General features: G+C 36.1%; 1 protein-coding gene across 2 annotated transcripts in view; it reads right to left on the minus strand.

The window, feature by feature from the left end:
* Window positions 1-6,939: 6,939 nt before the first annotated feature.
* Window positions 6,940-23,341, minus strand: part of DOCK9 (dedicator of cytokinesis 9) — a 100,565-nt gene continuing 84,163 nt past the window's right edge. Inside the window, exons 45-55 of one of the 2 annotated variants that reach the window (XM_010282684.1) lie at window positions 22,517-22,623; window positions 17,703-17,825; window positions 17,237-17,350; window positions 16,977-16,982; window positions 16,545-16,580; window positions 15,589-15,735; window positions 13,316-13,526; window positions 11,592-11,782; window positions 10,295-10,395; window positions 9,948-10,086; window positions 6,940-7,209 (exon numbers count right to left, since the gene is read on the minus strand). In XM_010282684.1, coding sequence (XP_010280986.1) covers window positions 7,087-7,209; window positions 9,948-10,086; window positions 10,295-10,395; window positions 11,592-11,782; window positions 13,316-13,526; window positions 15,589-15,735; window positions 16,545-16,580; window positions 16,977-16,982; window positions 17,237-17,350; window positions 17,703-17,825; window positions 22,517-22,623 — 1,298 coding nt within the window. In that variant the 3' untranslated portion in view covers window positions 6,940-7,086. The remainder of the gene's footprint in view (window positions 7,210-9,947; window positions 10,087-10,294; window positions 10,396-11,591; window positions 11,783-13,315; window positions 13,527-15,588; window positions 15,736-16,544; window positions 16,581-16,976; window positions 16,983-17,236; window positions 17,351-17,702; window positions 17,826-22,516; window positions 22,624-23,341) is intronic. The other variant, XM_010282683.1, reaches the window with a different exon arrangement.

Below are 23,341 nucleotides of genomic sequence, written 5' to 3' on the forward strand. Positions count from 1 at the left end.
AAAACACCACCCTAAGAAGCTACATTTGCTGTTCAGGTGTCAATGGATCTTGCAGGAGAGAGACAGACACAAAGTTTAAAAAAAGGAAAAAAAAAAGGGGGGGGGGGCAATTTAAAGCCAAGCGCACATTAGCTGAATTCATGCAGTATTGTATCAAACTGGATGCAGCAAACCTGCAGTCTGGGGCTGCATTATCCAGTATTTGGGGGAAGAAATAATAGAAACGTCATCCCAAGACAGAAGGGAAGATCCTCCACCCAGATGTTAGCTTTAAAAGATCCAGTATCCCTTTAGCTACAGCTGCACAGCATTGAAAGTCATCCAAGCCCTCAAGCTTGATCAAAGTAGAAGTTTAATCAGCCCACACATACAAGAAGAAAGATGCTCTAAGGATTCACAGTGAAAGATTATTTACCTAAATCCCTTCGGAGTCCTCTCTTCTGTCTTTCCAGCTAGCTAATCTTTTATAGCCTAATCCAAAGACCAAAACAGAACTACACAGCTAAACAAAGTTCTCGGTGCTTTTTCATCTTCACAACATGTACCAATTAAACAAGGTGTACCATTCCCCAGGTACTTCACTAATATCAATTACACCTTGTTCTTGCAGAAAAAAAACAATTACAAGTTTTGCATAGAGAGAAGAAATTATAAAACTCCTCCTTAAGCAGGAAATGCCAGCAAAATACCCAGTATCTACTACAGTTAACTTGAAAAGGCAATACTGCTTAATCACTAGATATAATTTAAACTAATTAATTGTGTCAAGACTAAAAGATAAAGTCTAAATGGCTTTTAAATAACTCATTATACATTCAATATAATATTTCAGAAGGAAAAAGCCATCATCAAAATATTTTAAAGGTGCTAAAAATGCTCACTTTTACAAGTATCATAGCGACAACTGAAGTTAGTCATAAGCTGCCTCATGTTTCAGGTTTTTCTGCCCCTTGCCCAAGAAGCGCCAGGACTCCTAGTTTGAGCACAGTGAAATACAGTTTTTCAGTTCACTAAGAAACAGAGAACACTAGTTTTCCCAAACTTCACCAGAGAGCCTTCATGACAGGCAGTGACTTGCATGTCTCCTCTTTACTGAAAATAAGTCTTCTCACAAAGAAAACAAAGATAAAAGAAACTGGGTATTAGAAAAAAGCATTCTTGAATTACTAGACTAGGTGTTTCCATTAAGACCCAGGTTTGTCTAAATACACTGGTTTATTTTAAATCATTCCTTTTGATTAAATACTATTTTAAAAATATTTCTAACATTACGGTTAGGTTTAACATTACGTTTACCATGTCCAGCCTGAGAACTAACTGCAAAGACTTCCAAGACCACATTATTGCTATCACATATGTAACTGGGGCAAACAGCAAAATAAAGCATGCTCAGCATCTTGAAAAAACTACTTTTGTAGCGCGTGTATCGGAGAGGCCAGGTTTCCCAATTTGTCCATACACACCCTCATCTCCCCTTGCCTTAAGCCCAACTTGCCTCCTCAGTCCTGCGACTTTACCTCCTCTCCTCTGCAGTACATGTAGTTTTCCTTCCACAGTACGCTACCTTCCCACAGTACGCTAAGGAGTATATTATCGTCTGGGGAAGGAAGCTATATTATCACTTATTTGGAGTTAAACTGATGCTAACTCACTGGCCACCCTGTGCAGACCGACTGGCCATTAGGAGAGCAAGTCACATTCAGATTGCTGCGCTTCCATAAGCAATATTATCAATGTCAATTTATCACCTCTGCCAGTCAATTTTTTCATTAAGCATGTAGAAACTCTTCAGCCAAATTTGGCAAAGATCAAGACTGGTCAAAAGCTTTAAAACTTACTAGGGAGAACACCAAATTGTTGGATGAATGGAGTGAACTGCATAAAGCGAAATTTTCTTAAGGAATCAGGCTAAAAAGGAAGAAGAATTAAAAATATCCTCACATCTCATGGGTAGGCAAAAACCCTGTATCATAATAATCACCTGAAAAACATCATAGTATCTGCTGGTGAAGTATGCAAGAAAGTTGCCCTCCCCAGATTTTCTGAAACTGTGCCCATATTAAATATCTTGCCTGTACAAAAGTTTAATGCATGTTGACATTTTTAAAACTTCAGGAACCAATGCATTATGATCACCCAGAGTAGCCTAAGTATTTTTAACAAGAAATAACGGAGAAATGGATTAGAATACTGTGATACACAAAGAAGAAAACTATACAATTATTATACCGTATAGACAGAAAAAAAATACAAGAAACCAAGGCAAGGTAGACAAGCAATTGTATTTAGACAGCTTGGCTTTAGCTAATTAATATTTATATCCGTATAAGACACTACAAATGTGTGTTACAGATGTCATATATACACAGATGTCATTCTCTTAGTCTATGGGCCACAGCTGCAAAATGTCTATAAAATGTCCATTGAGTTCATTTAGTCCATGACTGGGCTCCATCTGGTTACGGTGGTCACTCAGGACCTTCTAATTCCTGACTACTGGTCCCAGCATCCCAGCACAGGAGAAAACAGCTGATAATTTGCTCAGCTGGATGATGGCTGGAATCTTTTTGCTGATCTCGCAGCTTGCTTAGTGATCAGGTAGTTTCTGACTTTATGATTTCTGTCTCTTCCCCTTCCCGTTCTTGTGACTGTTCTGCTGCAGAACAGGCTGCCTCTTTTGATTCTCCCTCCTGCTCTCAGGAGAAGCTTCTTCCTCCCTTACTAAATAAGTTGACTTCCACTTCCATTGTTTCTCCTTGACTATCGGGGTGACTGATATGGTCGAGGGCTGGGTCTCTGGTTTAGCCAGGGCTGGCTGTTTGTCTTCAGATCCAGAGACACCCACCCTTCCCCTTGAGGCTGCTGAAGAGTGCGCAGCAGGCATAAGTTGTGTCTAGCACAGCCAAGGCATCCTTTTTTCAAACATTCTATCACTTCATCAAGATCCTGCATTTGTTCAGGGATGAAGTCCCAGACCATCAGAAATGACAACCCTTCTAGGTACATGCCCATAATTCTCACACGTGCCCCGCTACCCATAACCATACTGCCTTGCGACATATCCCTATACGTTATTCCCAAAGAGCTGGTTAACCTTTGGAAAAGCTGGAAACATATTCTTGAAACATGCTAATAGGAGTATTTTGGTTACTCAAGGATGTTCAAGATACTGAAGAGTTATCGTAAAAAGGGAGAAAACATCTACCTGGCAGGAAAAAAAGAGGAAGGTGCCATTCTTCATTCCTTCCACCGACTGGTTCTTGGCGGAGAAAAGGGAAAAAGCGTAATTGTTAATTGTCTTTCATGAGATGGTTCCTGAAGGGAAGGCAACAATGCAGGGGCCAAATATCAGATTAGGCTGAGGGCCAATGCTTTTCTCATAGTTCTCCCACGCAAAACACAACCAAGTGCAATCAGGCTCCCCGACTGCCCAGCAAATGGCAAAAGTCAAATACAGCCTTCAACAAGCTCTCAAATTTGATGTTCAGCAGAAGACAAGGGAGCATGGCATTGATCGAATAAACCAATGCTGAGAACAAGTAAATCAACATTGCAACCAGCAACTGCTAAACACATAATAATTGTAAGTTCCCTCTAACACGCTGTGGTCTGATCTGTTTTCTTAAACCCTTCAAGCCCCACACTGGGTGCCAAAAAGGACTGTAGTGGTTTAACATCATGCAGCCACTCGCTCACTCCCTAGCAGTGGGATAGGGAAAAGAATCAGAAGAGTAGAAGTGAGAAAATGTATGGCTTGAAAGACAGTTTACTATGTAAAAAACAAACAAACAAACAAACAAAAAACAAGAAAAAGAAACAATGCAAAAAAACTCCACCTGCTCACCACCAGCTGACCAATGCCCAGCCAGTCCCTGAGCAACTGCTGCCCTGGCAAACCTCCTTCACAGTTTTATTGCTGAGCATCGAATATCCCTCGGGTCAGTCGGGGTCACTGTCCCAGCTGTGTCCCCTCCCAACTTACTACGTGCACCCCCAGCCTGCTCACTGGTGGGCTGGTGTGAGAAGCAGGAAAGGCCTTGACTGTGTGTAAGCACTGCTCAGCAATACCTTAAACATCCCTGTGTTATCAACACTCTTTTCATCAAATTCAAAACATAACATCATGCCAGCTACTGTGAAGAAAATTAACTCTACCCCTGCCAAACCCAGTACAGAGTCCAAGTCTTTATAAATAAAATAACGCATATTAGATACTTAATTTACATGTTGCAGAAGTTTAACAGCAGAAAAGGGAGGCTGGCACAGAGTGAACTATACAGGACGAACACCCCAACAATTATAATCTTGGCATATCTAAAACCAAAACAATATATTAGAGGGTGTGTTCTCCATAGAAATGCATCATGTAAGATTATAAACAAAATGTCTATGTACTTAGAGTTGAGCACATGCTAATCATTAATACTACCCTACGTAAACCTACAGCAACCATTTGTCAACTACATTGTACTATTTTTCAAAGGCCAATTTTCAGTAAGCAGAACAGTTACACATATACTTAGATCTATAGAAATACACACAGATACGTATTCAATTATGAATATGAATACATTTTACATTTATAGGTTGGTTAGCAGATACAACTCTGACAAATTGAGGTCTCAGTGCAAAAGGTGTTGTACAACTGTAGGAAACTGTCAGTTCTGCTCTGTTGTGAATGAGTGCAAAGGGGAAAAATTCCCCAGGGCAAAGGGGAAATGTGAAAAAGTGGGGTAATTACAAGAAGCCACCATGATGTACACAATTTCTATTAATATATTGATATAGAAACTTCCCAAATGGCAAAACAACTTTACAGGATATTTTCTCCAAATAATAAAATACCCTCTAAGACTAACTACATTGATACGTAACAGAATATTCCTACATCCATTTCCACAAACAAACAAAAAAGTGAAAGCATATAGTATAGAGTGGAGAGCGAAAGAGGGGACTGTCTCTTGTCACAGCATTATAGCTTCACTATCTAGGAGTATTTATCTGGGTTTTGGGGGGGGTCCTCTTTTTTTTTTTAAGGAAAAGAATTGTGTTTCAGAAACACAATTGGAAAAAGCAGAGTTATCCAGCATTTTACTGCCAGGATGAGCTGTTTTGGAAAAACAGTAATGGCAACATATGAGTTTCATGCCATGCTACAGAAAATAACAGTAAACCTTATGTCTTAAGGAAAAGATGATTTCTACTGTCATTTGACATACTGTCAAATGCCCTCACTACAAAAAGGACATTTTGTTGCTGGAGCACGTCCAGAGAAGGTCAACAAAGCTGGTGAGGGGTCTGGAGCTCCAGTCTTATGAGGAGCGGCTGAGGGAACTGGGGTTGTTCAGTCTGGAGAAAAGGAGGCTGAGGGGAGACCTTATCGCTCTCTACAACTACCTAAAAGGAGGTTGTGGTGAGGCGGGTGTTGGTCTCTTCTCCCAAGTAACTAGTGATAGGACAAGAGGAAATGGCCTCAAGTTGCGCCAGGAGAGGTTTAGATTGGACATTAGGAAAAATTTCTTCACTGAGAGAGTGGTCAGGCATTGGCACAGGCTGCCCAGGGAGGTGGTGGAGTCACCATCACTGGAAGTGTTCAAAAAACGTGTAGACGGGGAGCTTCAGGACATGGTTTAGTGGGCTTGGTGGTGTTGGGTTGATGGTTGGACTTGATGATCTTCAAGGTCTTTTCCAACATTAATGATTCTATGATTTGATGAAAAGTTTTGAAGACTTCCTAATATTAACTGTACTGGTGAGTAACAACCTTTAGTTACTCTAACATGCTACTTGAGTCAAACAGGATAGATCCAAAACCAATGTCTTAACTAATAACCTAAAATCCCTTTACTGACAAGGTATATGAAATACACCCTATAAGTGTCTGCATGTAATACTTAAGCTGCAAAAAGCAGGGTTTTTTTTTGATCAAGCTTTCATCTTTGGGGACATATCCAAAATAAAAACCAGAGTACACAGTGAGAAAAGTAACTACTTTTTTCCTTTTAATGTAGATGTAGTACAGAATGTTTAATTACAGCAGGACAGTGCTTCCAGTTAAATAAAATTAAAAACCTTTATTTTCCCCAAATATAAAATTACTAAATTAATGTCTTAAAAGAATAAGAATATGGAAAAAGCTTTAAATTATACCACCATTTACCACAGTAACCATGATCACCAATTACATACTCCATTGCTTTGGCAAAATTTTTTTTTCTTTTAATAACTGCATATAAACCTAACATAGCAAAGACTGTATACATCTTTATATTGCACTTATTTATGTACAGGAATAAATGAACTGGAAAGTCTGCATATACTTGGAATGAACAAATTTTCACAATAAACTGAAAGCAGAAGGATAAGAGCTGGTATGAATATTAAAAAATGCTTAGAAATGTAATACATTTATGTACAGACTGCATGGACTGTATTAACAAACAATATGTACATAACAATTTACTACTATTGATATTTTAGTGTAACTCAGTGTTTATTAATACAGACCTTTGGTTGTATCTAGTTGTTTAATAAGATCTAAGCTCACATACCTCCAAAATACAACAAGGTATAAAATAAAGCACAACAATTTGCCAAATGGTACAAAAACTACTATTGTCAGTTCCATTAAACCCAAAAAACTAGTGTCTCTGTCTAGCCCCAAAATAGTTCTTGTACTTGGAATCAACCTCTATGTGCCATACACAAAAAGAACATCTGAATGTTACGTATCTGCAAAATGACATCCCACAATACTTTTTTGTAATGTGCAATTCATTTTAATAATACTTTCTAATGAAAAAGAGAAATTACCTTCAACTTTATAATTTTCAACATGGACTTCTGCAATGATGTTCTGAATACTTTTAAACGTTACCAGCAAGATTAAAAAAATGTATGTGTGCCTCCCTTACTCTAAAAGACTATTACCAGTAACTGCTAAGTGTGCTCAGACATTTCTATGAATTATGCAGCTTGAACGTGCCCAACATCTAGCTTCAAAATCGTCCTGAGTTTGCACACAATGAAGCAAATCCACATACTTTAAAAAAAAAGAAAAAGAACATACTTTCCTTTACAAAACAATCATGCAACTGAAGAAGAACTGGGCATCCCATGAACTGTTGTGCTTGTTGGTGTTCCACTTATGGCGTTGAAAATGTGTAGTGAATTAGGCATAACACTGGCCTTTTCTTCAACCGGAGTAATCTTAAAATGGAAAACATGTATTTACCAAAATGCTACAAAACGACACAAGCATTTATAAAACAGCTAACCAATTTCATAATGTGCTGCTTATCAAGTCAACTTTTTAGTACTTTCTCATTTGCACAGAACTTCTTTTTGGGGACGGTTGCTCTTTTCAGCCATCCTCTACTAGACTTAGGAGGGCAGTAGTTATTTCTCCAACATCAGTTCTCCTCATTTAAGCATTACGCTGTCCTCTCTAAAGGAAGTTTGAAATTCTCTTGCTAACTTTCTCATTTCTCTTGCTAACTTTCAAAAGGAGTTTCACCAAGACAACAGGCTTGCTTTTTGTCCTTTTTTTGTTTGTTTCCTTTTTTTGACTTAGAGGTATGATTTGAGCATTTCTTATCGAAAGCCTTTGAAGCACCAAAAAGACTTCATTCTTAAAAGCTATAAACTTACTAACGCTAAGATTAGAAATATTGGAAAGAAATATAAAGGTTAGACAAACTAAGCGCAGAAGTAAAGAAAACTAATTACCATCCCATCTGATCATATTGGCAAGCAGCAGAGGAGAAAAAAGAAAAATCTGTTAAGATTCTTTTCTATATTTTTTCATAACAAAATTTTTGCAATTGTTTAAAATCCACACTATTATATGACAGCTAATAGTTATTTTTCAATGACATTAGAACATTGTGAGGAGTTCTTTTTCCAAATACAGTAATAGGCAGGCACACAAAGGTGACATTTAAAGATTTCAGTGAAGAGCCTCATGATTCTAAGTCTTTAGGGGAATGATCAATCTATTTAAAAAAAACCCCAAACAACCCAACAACATAGCATGTTTTTAATTATTTACAACTAATTACATTTATATAAAAAGAACACAGCGGTAGGCTAATAGAACCCACTACTGTACTTTCATATTCTGTTCACACTGTCTTACAGGTATCAGTTGTTTGCCCCTTCTTCTCTTTGTTTACTTTTAGACAACGTGATTTACTCCTGAAGTTTCAATCATTATGTGCGTTTTCTTACCGTCAATCTTTAGAAACTCACAACCCTGAGCATTTTTTTAAACATACATATCGTGCATTGAGTTCAAATTATTTTTTCTTGTGTACATACTGTCATTATATCCTTTTACTTTTTCCTACACCAGGGGAGTATGAATCTTTCATTTATTATCCTTATTAAATAATTTGACCAAAACATTTTCCTGTCTTTTCTGAAGGGGTCTTCTGTATAGCTGTAATTCTCCCATATACCTCATTCACCTTAATCAGCTGTCCAATCAGTTATCCTCCTTTCTGAAACTTTCCACTGCTTTCTCCTTTTCAATACATTACATTGAAATACAGTCAAACTCTCCCATTTTTGTCAGCTAAGCAATATCTTTTCCTGTTCCAAGGACCTTTCAAAACCGTCTTCCTCTACGAGGGTATCTGAAAGACACTTGTTTTGTTTTTTAGAAAACAACACATGGATAGGACAATGGGGAATGGTTTTAAACTAAAATAGGGTAGATTTTGACTAGCTATAAGGAAGAAATTTTTTACCATGAGAGTGATGAAACACTGGACCAAGTTGCCCAGAGAGGTGGCAGATGCCCCATCCCTGGCAACATTCCAGGTCAGGTTGGACGGGGCTCTGAGCGACCTGATCTAGTTGAAGATGTCCAACCCCCCTGCAGTGAGCAGGGACTAGATGAACTTTAAAGATCCCTTCCAACCCAAACTATTCTATGATTCGGACAAAATGGTATCAGTCCCTACAAACCTTGTTTCACAATATTCTCTGTCGCTGGTGGTTAGAAAAAGTTAGTTTTGTGGTAAGCTTTTCCCCGTGACAGTGTAACAAAAGAATAAAAGGACAAAAATAAAGCATATGTGCTTGCTGTATTCTTGTGTTTCACCATAATTACATCATAGCCCAGAGCTACTCACAGCACAGTACCTGAGAAAACCACAGGAGGAAATAACGGAGAGGAAGTAAGCGTGTGAAGTAAGCTTCAGATAATTGACACATTATCAAACAGAAAAAAATCACCATAAAAGTTTTGGATACCATCTAAAGCAAGGATAGAATAAAGGCAAATCTTTCTTAGAAAAGCATACAGGTAAGCTGTTATACTGGCAAGCTGATTAGCTTTTTGAGCAAGTATTTCCTGAGTAATAAGAGAGTAAATTAGAGATGTCAAAAAATAGTAAATGGGTAAAGTCATTGTACATCTAAAGGATGCAATCCTGAAAAAAAGCTGGAAGATTGCAAGAGCATTTAAATGCCAGCTAGACTGAACACCTCAGGTAGGTTTCAAGTTTGATTCTTCCTGATATTTGATTTCTAAGTAAAGCCTGGAGTTTTTGCATGGACAGGAGAAACTCAGAGCTCCTCTTTGTATCAACTGGTTATCCAGACAAGGATGCATTGGTTCCTAGACCAAGAAAAGTTGCTATTATGGTCATATATCTCAGGAAGTCTCAAAGACGTGTATTTGTAATGTATAATATTATCAGAAAACAAAGGTATTTCTTGTGGGCCAGAAGACTTAATTCTGAAGGTCAAGAAAGCATCTACAGAAAATCCACAAAGATGAAGTTCCACAATTTCATTATATTCTTATACTCTAACAGAAAACAAACAAACAAAAAAGAAACAATCCTTTTGTGTAAAGCATTACATACACTTTTCCTAGTGGTTTCACATTACAGCTACATTCTGAATGCTGGTATGTATAATTTAATTTCAGCACATACTTGTTCATGCATTATTTCAGAAAGCTCTTTTGCCATTTCTCTGTAGTTGGCCTTCATTTCTTCTTGATATTCCAACTGATCTTCTTTTATAAGTCGTTCATTTACACCCAGAGCATGCCCGCAAGCTTCAACAAATTGCCTGATTTAGATAAAATAGTAAAAAAAAAAAAAAACAAAATCAAAAACCACAAAACTCAATCAGGAATATAAAATCCAAAAGTTTAATTCAAAATGCCAGCTTAAAGTATTTTTTTAATGCAGTCAGGACACTATAAAAGTTAAAAGTTTTTTTAAAAATTCTTATTATATCAGTCTTGGAAAAAAAATTTTCCATTTTATAAACATACCTAAAAACTTCCTTTAGTAGCTTTACTTTATTGTCTGGATATCTTTTGGTGTTTGTGTCATCTAAGAAAGCTCTTGCGTACGCTAATGGACCAGCATTAACCTAAAAAGAACAAGAATTACACAATAAAGTCAGTTCTCTGACATAGTGTCTTAGCACGTACTAGAGGTGTCTGTCAGATTTACTTTTCTTAGAACACATTGATTGCAAAAAAGCTGGACTTATGAAATAAGAGGACTGCTGGAGTTGGAACATAAGAGCAGGGGAGGTCTGTACAGCACTCTCTATGAACCTGTTGGGGCACAAAGAAATCACTTTGATGACGTGGCAAAGTAACTGCTGATATTGCCCATTTGTCATCTCTGTTAATTAAATTAGGGTGGGAAAATGAGGAAAATAAGCTAAATCTGCTACTGTTTGGTCTGCTTAGCTATTGACAACACAATTCCAAGCTGAAAATTCTGCAATAATTAGCAGAAATTTAATTGTGCTATTATGGCAGCTATATGAAAAATGGATTAAAAGATTTATGACTCATCCCTAATCTTCTTTTATATTAAACAGTAAGAGCTCCTCCCTTCTCATCCCAAATGCTAGCTTGACAACTTGTTGATTCTGGAACCTTGGTTTGTTTTTTTTTCTTGTAATCTTCAACATGACCACAGTTCATTTCAGATGACTGTGTTTATTGTTCCTTTGATTTGAATCAGTTAAAAATAATAAAGCAACACTTAAGAACCTTACCGTATTGATTTGTACATGCTACAACTGCTTTATGTATCCTTTTTTGGTGAATCTGATGGTTTCTTATACATTCAGTTCTTGCTTGCCTTAGGCAAAACAAAATGTTGCACAGTGAGATTTTCTACTATTACCCTCCTCCTATACTTTGGCACTCCATCTCCCTAGGGATCTTGCCAAAATACAAAAGCAGTAATGACCATGTTGAACCTACTGTGAGCAGACCTACATCTAGGTAAAATATGTTCATTCCTCCTCATATGGGAAGTCACTATTTTATGGTAGTTTCAGCTTTACATCAAAACCTGGTGAGGCTCAGACCATCAGATTCCAGAGATGAATCTTAATCCTTTCATGTAACTGTCCATGATCAGTGTTTATATGAAATATTTTTATTGCTTTTCCTATTCTGGAAATAACTGCAAACAGCGAGCGTATTTCTAATTTAGGACATTCTTGAATATACAGAATAGAAACTAATGATAAAATGCTACTTTTATAATTTTTCAGGGACAGAAGCAAGCAAAATGGCTGAATGGCAAAGTATATGGTCTTACCTGAACACTGACACTTCCTTGTAGCTTCAGCTGCAATTTGATCATGTCTACTTCAGCTGAAGAGCAAAGCTGCCTAAGTTCTGCAACTTTTTTACTCATTTCATCAATGGCTACTTCAATGGGGTTTAAATCAGTATGGTGCTGGTACATTACTGGAATGCGCTTTTTCACATATGGGAAACAATGTATAGCTATGGACGGAAACAAGTTTAATATAGTTAGAAAAAGGTTTTTATATAAGGTGTGTTTTGATAGAATTTTATGCTAAAAATCTGATTTTGATATAATTAGTTGCCCAATTTAATAACATACTATATAATTAGAAATACTACCAAATATATTGGGAAACAAAAATACTAAAAATGTATACATGCATGCAAAGAAAATGACAAAGAAAGATCATTGTCATTACTGCTACTATTAATAACCAAGAAATAAACCACTGGAACTTAGTTCATATGAGAACTGTAAAAAGAATTGCTTATCATCCACATATCTCAAAGAGGAGAAGAATCAAAAATAGCAAAGTTGTATTTTCTATTTCCTCACAAGTATTAGCTATGGACAGCTGATGTTATAAAGTCATTTAAATCGTTTTTACCACTATATTAAGACAGCGATACGTCAGCTTGCACTTAACTGAGACAAAGCACCTACTAGTCTTTTTCTAAGAACAAACAAAAATAGGCTGTAGAGTCACAACTCTTGAAGCTTAAGGAAAAAAGACAAAAAAATTATTTGAGGACTATCCCTTGAAGAAACCAATCTGAAAGACTATTTTTTGCTAAAAATATGAAAATTATTTTAGCTGATAGCTATAAAAGCCTTTAAGTAGGTGAAATGGAAAAATCTGTACAGAACAGAATTAGATTACTTCAGTTAATGCTCCAACTTCCAGTCAAAGTGCAACTTGTTATTTCACAAATTCAGATTTACATGCTATGCAGAAACATCACCAAATGCACCATAACTTTTAATTATCTCCCTTAAAAGTGTCATAAAACTTTTTGTATCGCATCTTTAAACTTTGAGCCTATGGAGAGACAGATGGGAACTCCCTCTTCTTTCTAAAGGTAACAAAGGAGGAACTAAAGCAGAATGATTAGTCCAAAGTCACAATGGAACAGAGGCTGGAAATCAAACCAGAAACTGCTTTCAGGCTCTTTTAGCTCCTTTTAGCCAAAAGAACCAATGCTGCATTTAACACATCCAAAGACTGAAAGAATGCTGAAAAACCCCACACCCAAACCAGGAAGCATAATATCACCGTTCTTCAAAGAGAGCTGAGCACAGGGAATGGCGAAGGGAGAAATGCAGACATTCCATTATTAAAAAACAAAAACCCAACAAAATGACTTAGAAGTGAAGGGTAGTTAGAACATAGGCAAAAGTAAGATTTTACTCTCTTTTTCCAACACTTAGGGGTTAAGAAATCACACAATGATATACATATTCTCAGATGGTCCTTTATAAGTCTTTGCATACCACATTTTTTAGTATTATTTTCAAATATGTACTAATCTTAAAACGTTGTTTTGTCTAACAGCATTTTGATATACTTTGTAATTCTCATCGCCTCCAACGGTGATGTGTGAAATCTTCCAAAGGATTTTTTCCTGACAAAATACACAACATCTATAAAAACTTAGTATCGAGAATTAAGTATAAAAAAACAAAATAAAAGACCAGCTTTCTTTTAAAGGAAATTTCCATTCCATCAGTACCTGTCAAAATAGTCCGTCGCTTACACTGTTCTTCTACCCCTCCTTGTCTTTTGCCCGCTTGAGTAAAAGGCATCTCAAACATAAAGCGACGAATGTTATGAGTCCTTTCAAAATCTGTTTTTCTTTCTTGCAACTCCTTTTCTTCAAAGTATGGAATTACATGTGTAACTTGAATATATGCATATTTTGAATCTAAATCCTTAGGATTTACCTTAAAAACATGACAAAAAAAATCTAAATAGCCACATTGCGAATACATTTGATTTAACTGTAGTCATAAAACTTTCAGAAGTTAAATTTGGTCTCTTAACCTGCAAATTACTGAAAACATGGGAAACTAACGCTCTCACAGGGCCTCTCTGCATTCGGTTTTTAAATATTAAGGAGACAACTTAGCTAGATGTATTACAACATGTTGTGGGGTTTGTGTTGTTTTGTTTGTTTGTTTGTTGTTAAACACTCATTACTGATAATTGCTATATGCAGAACTGCAAACAAAAATATAATACAGAGTTATAGCCATGATGAACGCTGGAAGGCACAGATACAGAAAACCAGAAACAAACACTTGTCCTCCGTGACAGCTGATACAACAGTAGATTGGAGACCAAAAATTGCTAGTGATAAAAGGAGTTAATAATTAAAAATAAAACCCTACATTGTAAATAGTTCAGATATCACCTTCACTCCTCCCAATCTATCTGTCTCAACTCTGACACTCTACGAGGGTCCCAAAGAATATACTGGTGGGAGCAGGACAAATTGAAGGCTTCACTATTCAGTTTGTTTTGTTTCTAGAACTGGATGAGTAAAAGCCTCATGGACTGGCAGATCTTTAATTTGGTAAAAGCAGCAACTCGTCTCCAGTACCAATAGATAAGGCCTCCTAAACCTTTGCCCAATAGGGTCCCTAAATGGACCAAGGATTTTTTAATTGTAAATTCCCCCAACAACGGGATAAAGAGGGCACCTTAAACCTGTGGTTCTTTCTAAAAGTTGTTGCTGACAATTTCAGTCCCACGTCAAATATTCATGTTACCTCTGCCTGCCTCCTTTCATTTCTATAAACTAAGTGGGGGAACAATGCAAATACACATATGAAGTCACTGGGTAAGTCCTGGAGCAAACTGAGAACAGAGCTAAGGTCTCCCTGCTGTTATCTGTTTTTATTGCAACATGCTGCTTGATTAATTTTTTTTTTTTTTTAATCTGCAATGTTTTCAAGATTATTGAACTGGAACTTAAGTGCTAATTTATAGACTCATTCTGATACAGCTGATAGAAAATGTTCCCTACAAATGCTGAACACATGCATTATAAATAACTGTAAAGAATTCAGGAAAGTATACTGGAAGAGCTGTGAAAAACTGAGATTACAATATAAATCTCTTGCCTTCCATGGCATGAAATCTAGCCCTTGCATAAGTCATCCTCTCCTTTCAAAGTTCCAATATTGAAAAGCTCACCACTGCTGCCCTTTCAGGCTGAGAAGCACAGAACTTTGTGATCTTACTGGGAGAATCAAGGAACAGAAGAGACAGTAAATTATAATAAGAGAAAATCACCATAAAGTCTGGATCTAAGCAAAAGTTAAAAATTGTCTGAGGAAGGGAATGAAAGGAATGCAGAGAGGCATCTTGTGCAGTATGTGCTGTTCTCAGCGTACAGGATACTGTAGCCCTCTTCAGTTCACCAGTTTTGGAGCCTTCAATTATATGGGAAAGCATTTCCTATGACAAATCTAGATTTAACCAGATGACTTGTGTGAATATTTTTTTTTCTACAGCTTAAACATTTATAAAATTGAACAGGCTCAGAGACATAGGCAAATGATAACAAGAACAACTGACACAGAATTAAAGTGTTATTTACATAAGGTACTTTTCTCAGAAGAGGTGTTTGTATCTTACTTCAGAAGAAAGTTTGGACTCTGCTCTCGAGGTGCAGAAAAAGGAAAAACTTCCAAAGAATGACTCTGCATGAACTGGCAGGAAATATAGCTAAAGATAACATGGATATGATCACAAACCAAGTTTGTTCTAAGATACAATTATTAATTTGAGAGGTAACACTATAGAAATAAAGCTTTCTGGTTGTTCTTAAAAGTAAACTTAGCAGGAGATTATATTTCTCTCATGCCCTTCAACCAGTAGAGTTTTTAGACACATATGTTTGTGTACCAAATGAGTAAAACAGAAAGTGATCCCACAGTAATTCAAGTGGATTAGTGGAAGTAATGTATTAGAATTTTTTAGAGAGAATAAAGATCATACTTTGCCAGAATCCTGAATCATTTTGACATTTTCAGATCCAAATTTGTCAGAGTAGAGTTTCTGGAGTCTTTGAGAAATTTCTGAGAGAGGCGTGAGTTTAGGCTCTTTATAGATATATTCCTTTCCATCTTCATCCTCAAAGAATCCCTGTAAAAAAATGAAATAATAAAAATCTTGGGGAAAAAACCACATAGGACAATGATTAAGATGAACATAATGTGGGTGGTTCAAAGAAAATATAAACATTTAACATCGGGATTCAAGCAAACATAAATAAAAAGAAATTAAAATCTAAGTAAAAAAGGTTTCCTAAGATAATAAAAAACAGAAAAATGTAATTATCTACCACAGAATGAGTGAGAGATAATGGGAACACACAGTTAAAATTTTAAAGGTTTGTTGTAATTTTATGGTGTGCCAAGGCTTTGAGATAACTTTTCTTCACTTTTATTTAAAAGTGAACTTCCAGCACTGTTTCACTTGCCAGAACAGAAATCTTGTTGCCCAACAGGACTCTCTGATTCACAAGTGAGTATTTTGGCAATGGTTTACATAAAACTAATCTGAAAAATTTCTTAATGTAGTAATAACAAAATAATTCCCAAAAATGTGAACTAATTTGTGTAAAAATCTTAATTTTATGTTGTATGATATTGGCATATACTTCTTTATTTTTATTATATAAAGCATTTTTTTTAAAACCATAACTAAATGCAATATAGAGTACATATGGAAAGTGAAACAGGTCATTGGTTTAAAACAACAAGCCATGTCTGAGTTCATGTTTGAAATCAGAAAATAAATATTTTTGTCATAAACAAAACAGACAGAATAGAAAAGCACAACATATCATGTATAAACACAGGCTAGATTGACAAAAATACCCACACCAAACTAAGGTGAAATGCAGTAGTTTTTACTGCATTGCTTGCTTTGTAAGCAGTTACTGTAATTACCTCAACATCTGTTTCACTGTCTGTAAACTGGTATTGCTATAAAGTCATAAAAGACAACAGAATACATGTAAAGTTATACTGCTCAGAGTATTTTACAATTCTCCATGCTCAGCTGAACAATTAGCAACTGGGCTATGCATGTAGGAAGTGTATTACTTGATACTGCGTGATACCATACTGATACATATGCGTTCTAGACATATATTAGAAGATGTGAAGCTGTCCAATACACAGCCAGAACTTTTGTTCAAAGCATGCAATATCGATGCATAGAAAAGAGTGATTTGTTCTCTAAATGGAACTTAATGTTATTTTTGAATTGCAATGGCTATTAATGCATACCAATCTAAGAAGCAGCCTTGCAAACCACACTGTAGCACTACAGACATTAAATCAATACATTGCTAAGAACTGACGTTATAGAAAACTTACCGCTGCCTTAAGGTAGTAAATAAAAGAAGAAAAAGGAAAAAAAAAAGCAAATAATTTACTGAGGAAAATAAGGAAGAATTGTATTGGAATTGATAAATGTTTTAAACTAAATTATTGATGGTGTTTATTTCTTACAAACATTTCTTGTGCTTTTTAGATCATGCTATCAATATAGATTATGAAATAGTATAGCTTGTAAAATAAAATCAGTTTTTTTCTTACTGCATAGAGCAGACAAATGAAAGTTAAATAATACTCACCTGTCCAAAGAATGCTACCCTGAAATAAGTTCCCAGCAGTCTCTTGCCTGTATGCATAACTTCTGTTACTTTACTGTACGCTCGATGAAGAGTGTCATATAAATGAGCAAGCCTCTAAAAATAAAAGAAAACAACCATGGTGTAAAAGAATAATGTAGAACTTTATTATCTTAAAACAACAATGAATGATGTTCTTGTAGTTAATAACTAAAAACACTGTTCTATTAAACAGTACTAATAGGTTTAGCACTTGTATGAGAACGACAATATGCAAGATTAAATAACTATTAATAACTAAAAATTAAAGAAAAACATTTTTAATTACTTAAAATTAAAACAAAAATTTCAACACTGATATTTCAGTTACAATTGTAATACTCCTGTTATATGCAACGTGTCACGCAGTTAGACTAGAAAAATTGGGATTTTGTTTCTTGCTCAAATTTACTTATGATTAATTTAGTACCTCAAAATCTCTGCGTTTTTCATAAATGGGGATTATAAGTTTATATATGTCAGCAATGAGTTCATAGCGTTCTGCCTTCCAGAGCCCATCAGCACACTGCTCCAACAATTCCATCAGCACATCCTAGATTTGAATACACATTTGAAAAAGTAAAACAATTCGGTACTCATGAAAAGCGCAGCAAGTAATTATAGAATTATAAAATAAAGTTCTTCCCAGTGAAAAGGGAGATCCTGCCTCAAAACAAGATTATCTACACATAGCATTTTAAATTATTGTGACAATCAAAAATTGCTAAAAGGAAACAAAACAAAACAGAATGGTCTGAGTGTACACACTCTTTATAGTTAGCATGAACAGCATTTTTCTTTCAGATACTCCTGACCTCTTAAGTCTACAAATGACACCTGTGTGAGGACCCAACCTTGTCTTACCTTCTAACATGTTTTTTTCAAAGTGTTGTTTCTGTGGGGTTTTTTGGTTTTGCACAAAGAACTTTATTTTAAAAAGGCAGCTATACAAACACTTGACTGCAATGGTTCTGAAGGAAACTATCAAATAAATTACATCAAAAATAAAACAAAAAGATATAATACCAAAATCTATACTCAGAAGTTATTAGCAAGGTACAACAGTTGAATTTGGTATACTTGGTCCAGAATGAAGAGACATGTAACTGTTAAAGAAGCTGAGAAATCCTAAAGGGTCAAAACAGAGTCAGAAGCAAGAAACCATCTTGGCTTTACTAGGCTTGATCCTAATAATCTGGTAGCAAAAAAATAGTTATTTAAGATTAAATAACAACTATGCTTACCTATACCTTAAAATAAAAGCATGCATTTTGCATTAGAGGAGTCACATCATAATTATGAAGTCCATTCCTTCAATTTTTCATAATACTTCATTTTCCACAGATTTGATTTCTACTTCAGTAAGCTTAAAACAACTGAGATAACATTACTACTTTGCTCTATTTTTCATAAATTCAAAATTACCTGGCTAATTCCATTAACTAAATTATAACAAATAATGTTACAGATATTATGGAACAGCTGTGATGAAGCTGACATATACTTGGTCATGGTCTGAGTGCGACAGAACCACACATCCACATACCCTAACACATCTCAGTCCTCTTCAAACATGTCTGGAGCTCCAAGAACTTCCCCAAGAATTCAAGGCTGAGACTGAGAGGTGTCAGAAGACATGACATTTCTACTTCCTGAGACCTTCTGGTACCACTCTTGCATCATAGTCATGAAGCCATAAGCTGGGAGTAACTCCTTTTATCCTTAGAAGGGATCCAGTGCTACTCTATTCCCCTCCTCCCTTTGGTAGAGGACTGAGACAGCATAAAGACATCATTAAGAAATCCAACTTTAATACTGAGAGCAAAAACAAGACTGAAAAATGCTACCCTTGCTGCAACGGTCCCTAAAACATCTCCTTTCCCCCAGTCATTATGGGCTCTACAGGCTCCCCAATATCTCTGTCCTCAGCAACCAGGTGGTGAGAACTGAAAGACCAGTATCATTGCTGGACCACAAGGGCTGTCCACTATTTTATGACAAGAATCTTAACTTGGACACCAGAGGGCATCCAAATCCAATGCAGCAAAGCAGCAAAGTTTTGTTTGCACATAGGAAAAAATATAAACAGCAAAAGCTTCCTGTGGGAGAGCTGATAGGAGGGAGGAAAAGAACGCAACGTTTCTGGGCCACCTGTTTCTGTGTTTATCCATCCCATAAGGGAAGAGGTTTTTTCCAGATATTCAGAGTTCTCCTTGTAACCTTTGAGAACGGTCTCTTACTCTTTTATTGTGCACCTCCTCGGAAGAATTGGTATCTGGACTTCTTCCAGTTTTTGATGTTTACCTTGACTTTGGGGGGGCAGCACTGGACTCAAGATTACTGATGGGGAACCATGAATGCCAAGTAGGAGGGGGAAAACCCACATCCCTCCACTTCTTGACTCTATGCTCTTTCTAATACAACCCAGCACGCAGTTGGCCTTTGTTGCCACAAGGCTACACTGCTGATTCCCATTCAACCTCTTGTCCACCAGAACTCCCAGGTCTTTCTGCAGAGCTGCTGCCCAGCCATTCTCCAGCCCGTACTAAGACATCAGGTAATTTTTTTGCAGATGCAAGACTTGGCACTTGTCTTTGTAGAACTTTGAGAGGCTTTTGTGTTCCTTCTGTTTGAGGTCCCTCTAAATGGCAGCCTGCCCCCAGCATATCATTCACTCCTACTCCATTTAGTTTCATCCACAAACTCGAAGATACAATGTATTCCATGACCTAGATTGCTAATGAAGGTGTTACACAATATCAGCCTGAGTACCCCTGAAGAATACCAGCCTTCATCACCACACTTGAAATATCTTGTATGTTTGGGTAAGTACTTATTTCAGTTTTTCATAAAGTGCTTTAATATACTGAATTACAGTGCATGCTGATCACTTACAACAGCTATATACCATCTAAGCTGTGAAGCTCTTTCATTTACCAATCCTCAAATTAGAGTAATTCCTCTCATGGAAAGTCATAGCTAACAAGAGACCAGAAAAAACAAACAGGAAGGTAGGGATTGACTTAGTGTCTGTGGGGGAGCTGTATTCTGGCAGAATTTATTTTGGAAAAAAACAACAAATCTGAATTAAATTGTTTCCAGCCTTAATCGGCATGGAATCTGGCACCTGCCACAGGCCTGTTAGCCACAGCTCAGATCTCTCACTGATGGACTGCTTACAGCAAAGTCTAACACGGAGAGGATATCACGTTCCAGGCTTTTGCCTTCCAATTTTTGACACCCAGAAGATTTTAGTTCTGCAAGGAGAATTTGACTTGTGCTGCTGAATAAGCTGTTTGGGTAAACAACTGTTCTAATGAAATGCACACAATAACTTCATTAAAAACAAACAAACAAACAAACAATAAAATTTTAGGTTTTTTCAACCAGCTAGTTTAGGAAATGAGTCAGGCTAACCCTGGCCTCGGAAAGAATTCTTCTAATATGAGAATTAAATTGAGAATTAAAAGAAAAATTCACTTTTAAAATTAGAAACTACATGGAGACTTAAGATGAATTTCACTTAATTGGGAAGACTATATAAACTGGAGAACTTTTTTCTTAGACTAATACAGTTTTGCTTACATAAGAACATATTGAATCAACACTCCATATATTAACATGTTCCTGTTCTTAAAGCAACCAGACTACCTGTTTTGAAGCACTTCTGTAAAATACTAGTCATCTTAATTTATCCATGATTTTTAGTCTATCAAAACCCAGTTCTCTCTTATTATTATTCTTCCTGGGGTGAACTATAAAATGTTATCTGAAAAATAGTAACATTTTTCAATATTTAATTAGTTAGACTTCCACATGGTTAAGTTTATAAACGGTTGCATGCAGAGAAAAATTAAACTTGGCAAGGTTTGATCCCTTTGCAAGCTCCACAGGCTTCTGATTTCACTCTTGGCTTACTTTCATTCCATGGAAATACTGAGAGATGGAAATAAATTTGGGCAGGGTTCAATGACCCAGAAAAAGTAGTATATTCTTTTTGTAGAGAGTGACTAATCAGAAACAGAATGAAGACATTCCAATTAAAAAAAAATCAGCTCTGACAAATGGTTCGTCAGGTAGACACTTACAAGAGTTTCTAACAAGTTTCCATTAATAGTAGTCACTAGAAACCCAACTCCTGACTTTCTTAAAGCAGCTTACATATTGCTTTAAGTCACATGCTAAATTCCATGCTGGATCACAAGAATCCTTTAAAGACTATAGCACATAAATAAATAAATAAATAAAGCCATCTGCTGTTGGGTGTCTTTGGAACTGAAAAGCACTATATTTCTCATTTCAAGTAATTCCAACTCCTGCCTTCCCGTAAAAAGGCAAGTCAAGAATTTTTGTCTTAAAACTATAGAGCAAAGCAGTACCAGAACTTGGGAGTAAAACACAGGTACCCTAGCTTTAAACCCAGACTTAAACCACTAAATCTTTCATCTGTTCCTCCTAAATGTGCTAGTAGAGACTCAATTTGGACAGTCAAATAATTTTGTCATACACTTTTACCACACACAAACACAATCACAAAAGAAAAACATTTTCTTGTACAATTATGCTTACACATCAGGGATATTTCCAACACAGCTACGGCAAGCAGTGGTCTGTCCCTGCCTTTCCCACCTGGCAAATACATAGTGTAGACGTAGCTCTTTGTGAGCAAGATTATTCACAATCTTTTCATAAAGGTTTCTTAATAGTAAAATTTACCATACAGCCAGCACAGATGGATCAGCAAAGACACAAGCAGTAAACTTAAGCCAGAAAAAAAATATTTATGCAAGACTGGCATCGATAAAACCACTTTCATTGTTATGGTGTATTTGTTTAGGGAAACTCTGTAAACCAGCAAAGAACAGTGAACACATTTTCACAATTGCTGGTGTAGTAACAATCTAAATCAGTTTAAAAACACACAGATCATGTTAAGTCTAACAAGCAAGCCACACTAGTGTTCATCCCATCAACTAACTTAAAAGCACATTTTCCTTATTTGTATTCCAATACTGGTGTTGTGTTGATGTGCTAGTGTTTTATTTAAAACATATGCATATAGTAAATTCTCTAAAGCTGGGACAGCTCACGGAATTTTTTATTTCTGTTTCAGGATAAGAATAGTGGCTAAGAAAACAATTATAATATATGTCATAGCAGTCAGCCTCAGGGTTGAAATGCAAAACTTGGAAAACAATCAGCATTTCAACGTGCATCAATTCTGACACCCTTATGTTTACTTACTTCATTGAAGTGAACATCTTGCATTCCGACATCCTCCATCATTGAAGCCTCTTCATCTATATTAGGTGTGATTACTCTGAAAGCAGTACAACCTTGCCTAAACATCCCTATGATTGAAAAAGAAAAATAGACAAATTTACTTTTCTCCAACAGGATAACATTAGGCCTTTTTGTGATGCTGGATAAGGCAGAAGCCATATTTAAACATACTTGCCAACAAATCAATTAAAAAAAATCCAGCCTCCCAACTGCATGGTTAAAATACTAGAGCTCACATTACTGTTTAAGTATAAATAGATTTTAAAAAACCACAATTTATTACCTGGACTCCTACCCACCAAAATAAGTAGTGTCTGAATCTTCCTATTTTACCTTAAACCTATGTCTAATCTATCCCACACCAAGTGTAACGTAACCAAGGTAACTTTTACAGTATTTAATTAAACTGGTGTGAAGTCATGCTGGAACTGTGGACACAAAGAGGCCCTGGCCACATCAGCGGCCCCAATCTTAACAGTATGAATGGACTTGTATCAACCATAAAAAATGATCAGAGGATGGCAATACAGATTATTCAGCTGTAGATACAGCAAGTCAGTCTACAAGCAAGAAAAAAACAGCAGCAATCTAATTTCCTTTACTGAAATAAATATTGAGCAAAAATGGGATTTAGAATGTTCTAATACGAAACCTACCTCCTTTACCCATTCTGTTTAGTTCTTTTTTATTATATCAGATTGCTGAATTAAGAAATTAGGATTTTTGGCCAGTAACTGTATTAATTAACGCATCAAGAGCAATCAGTAAATACTATAGAAGCACAAG

This window comes from Phaethon lepturus, unplaced genomic scaffold (genome assembly GCF_000687285.1).
Source record: "Phaethon lepturus isolate BGI_N335 unplaced genomic scaffold, ASM68728v1 scaffold422, whole genome shotgun sequence".
Taxonomy (NCBI): domain Eukaryota; kingdom Metazoa; phylum Chordata; class Aves; order Phaethontiformes; family Phaethontidae; genus Phaethon; species Phaethon lepturus.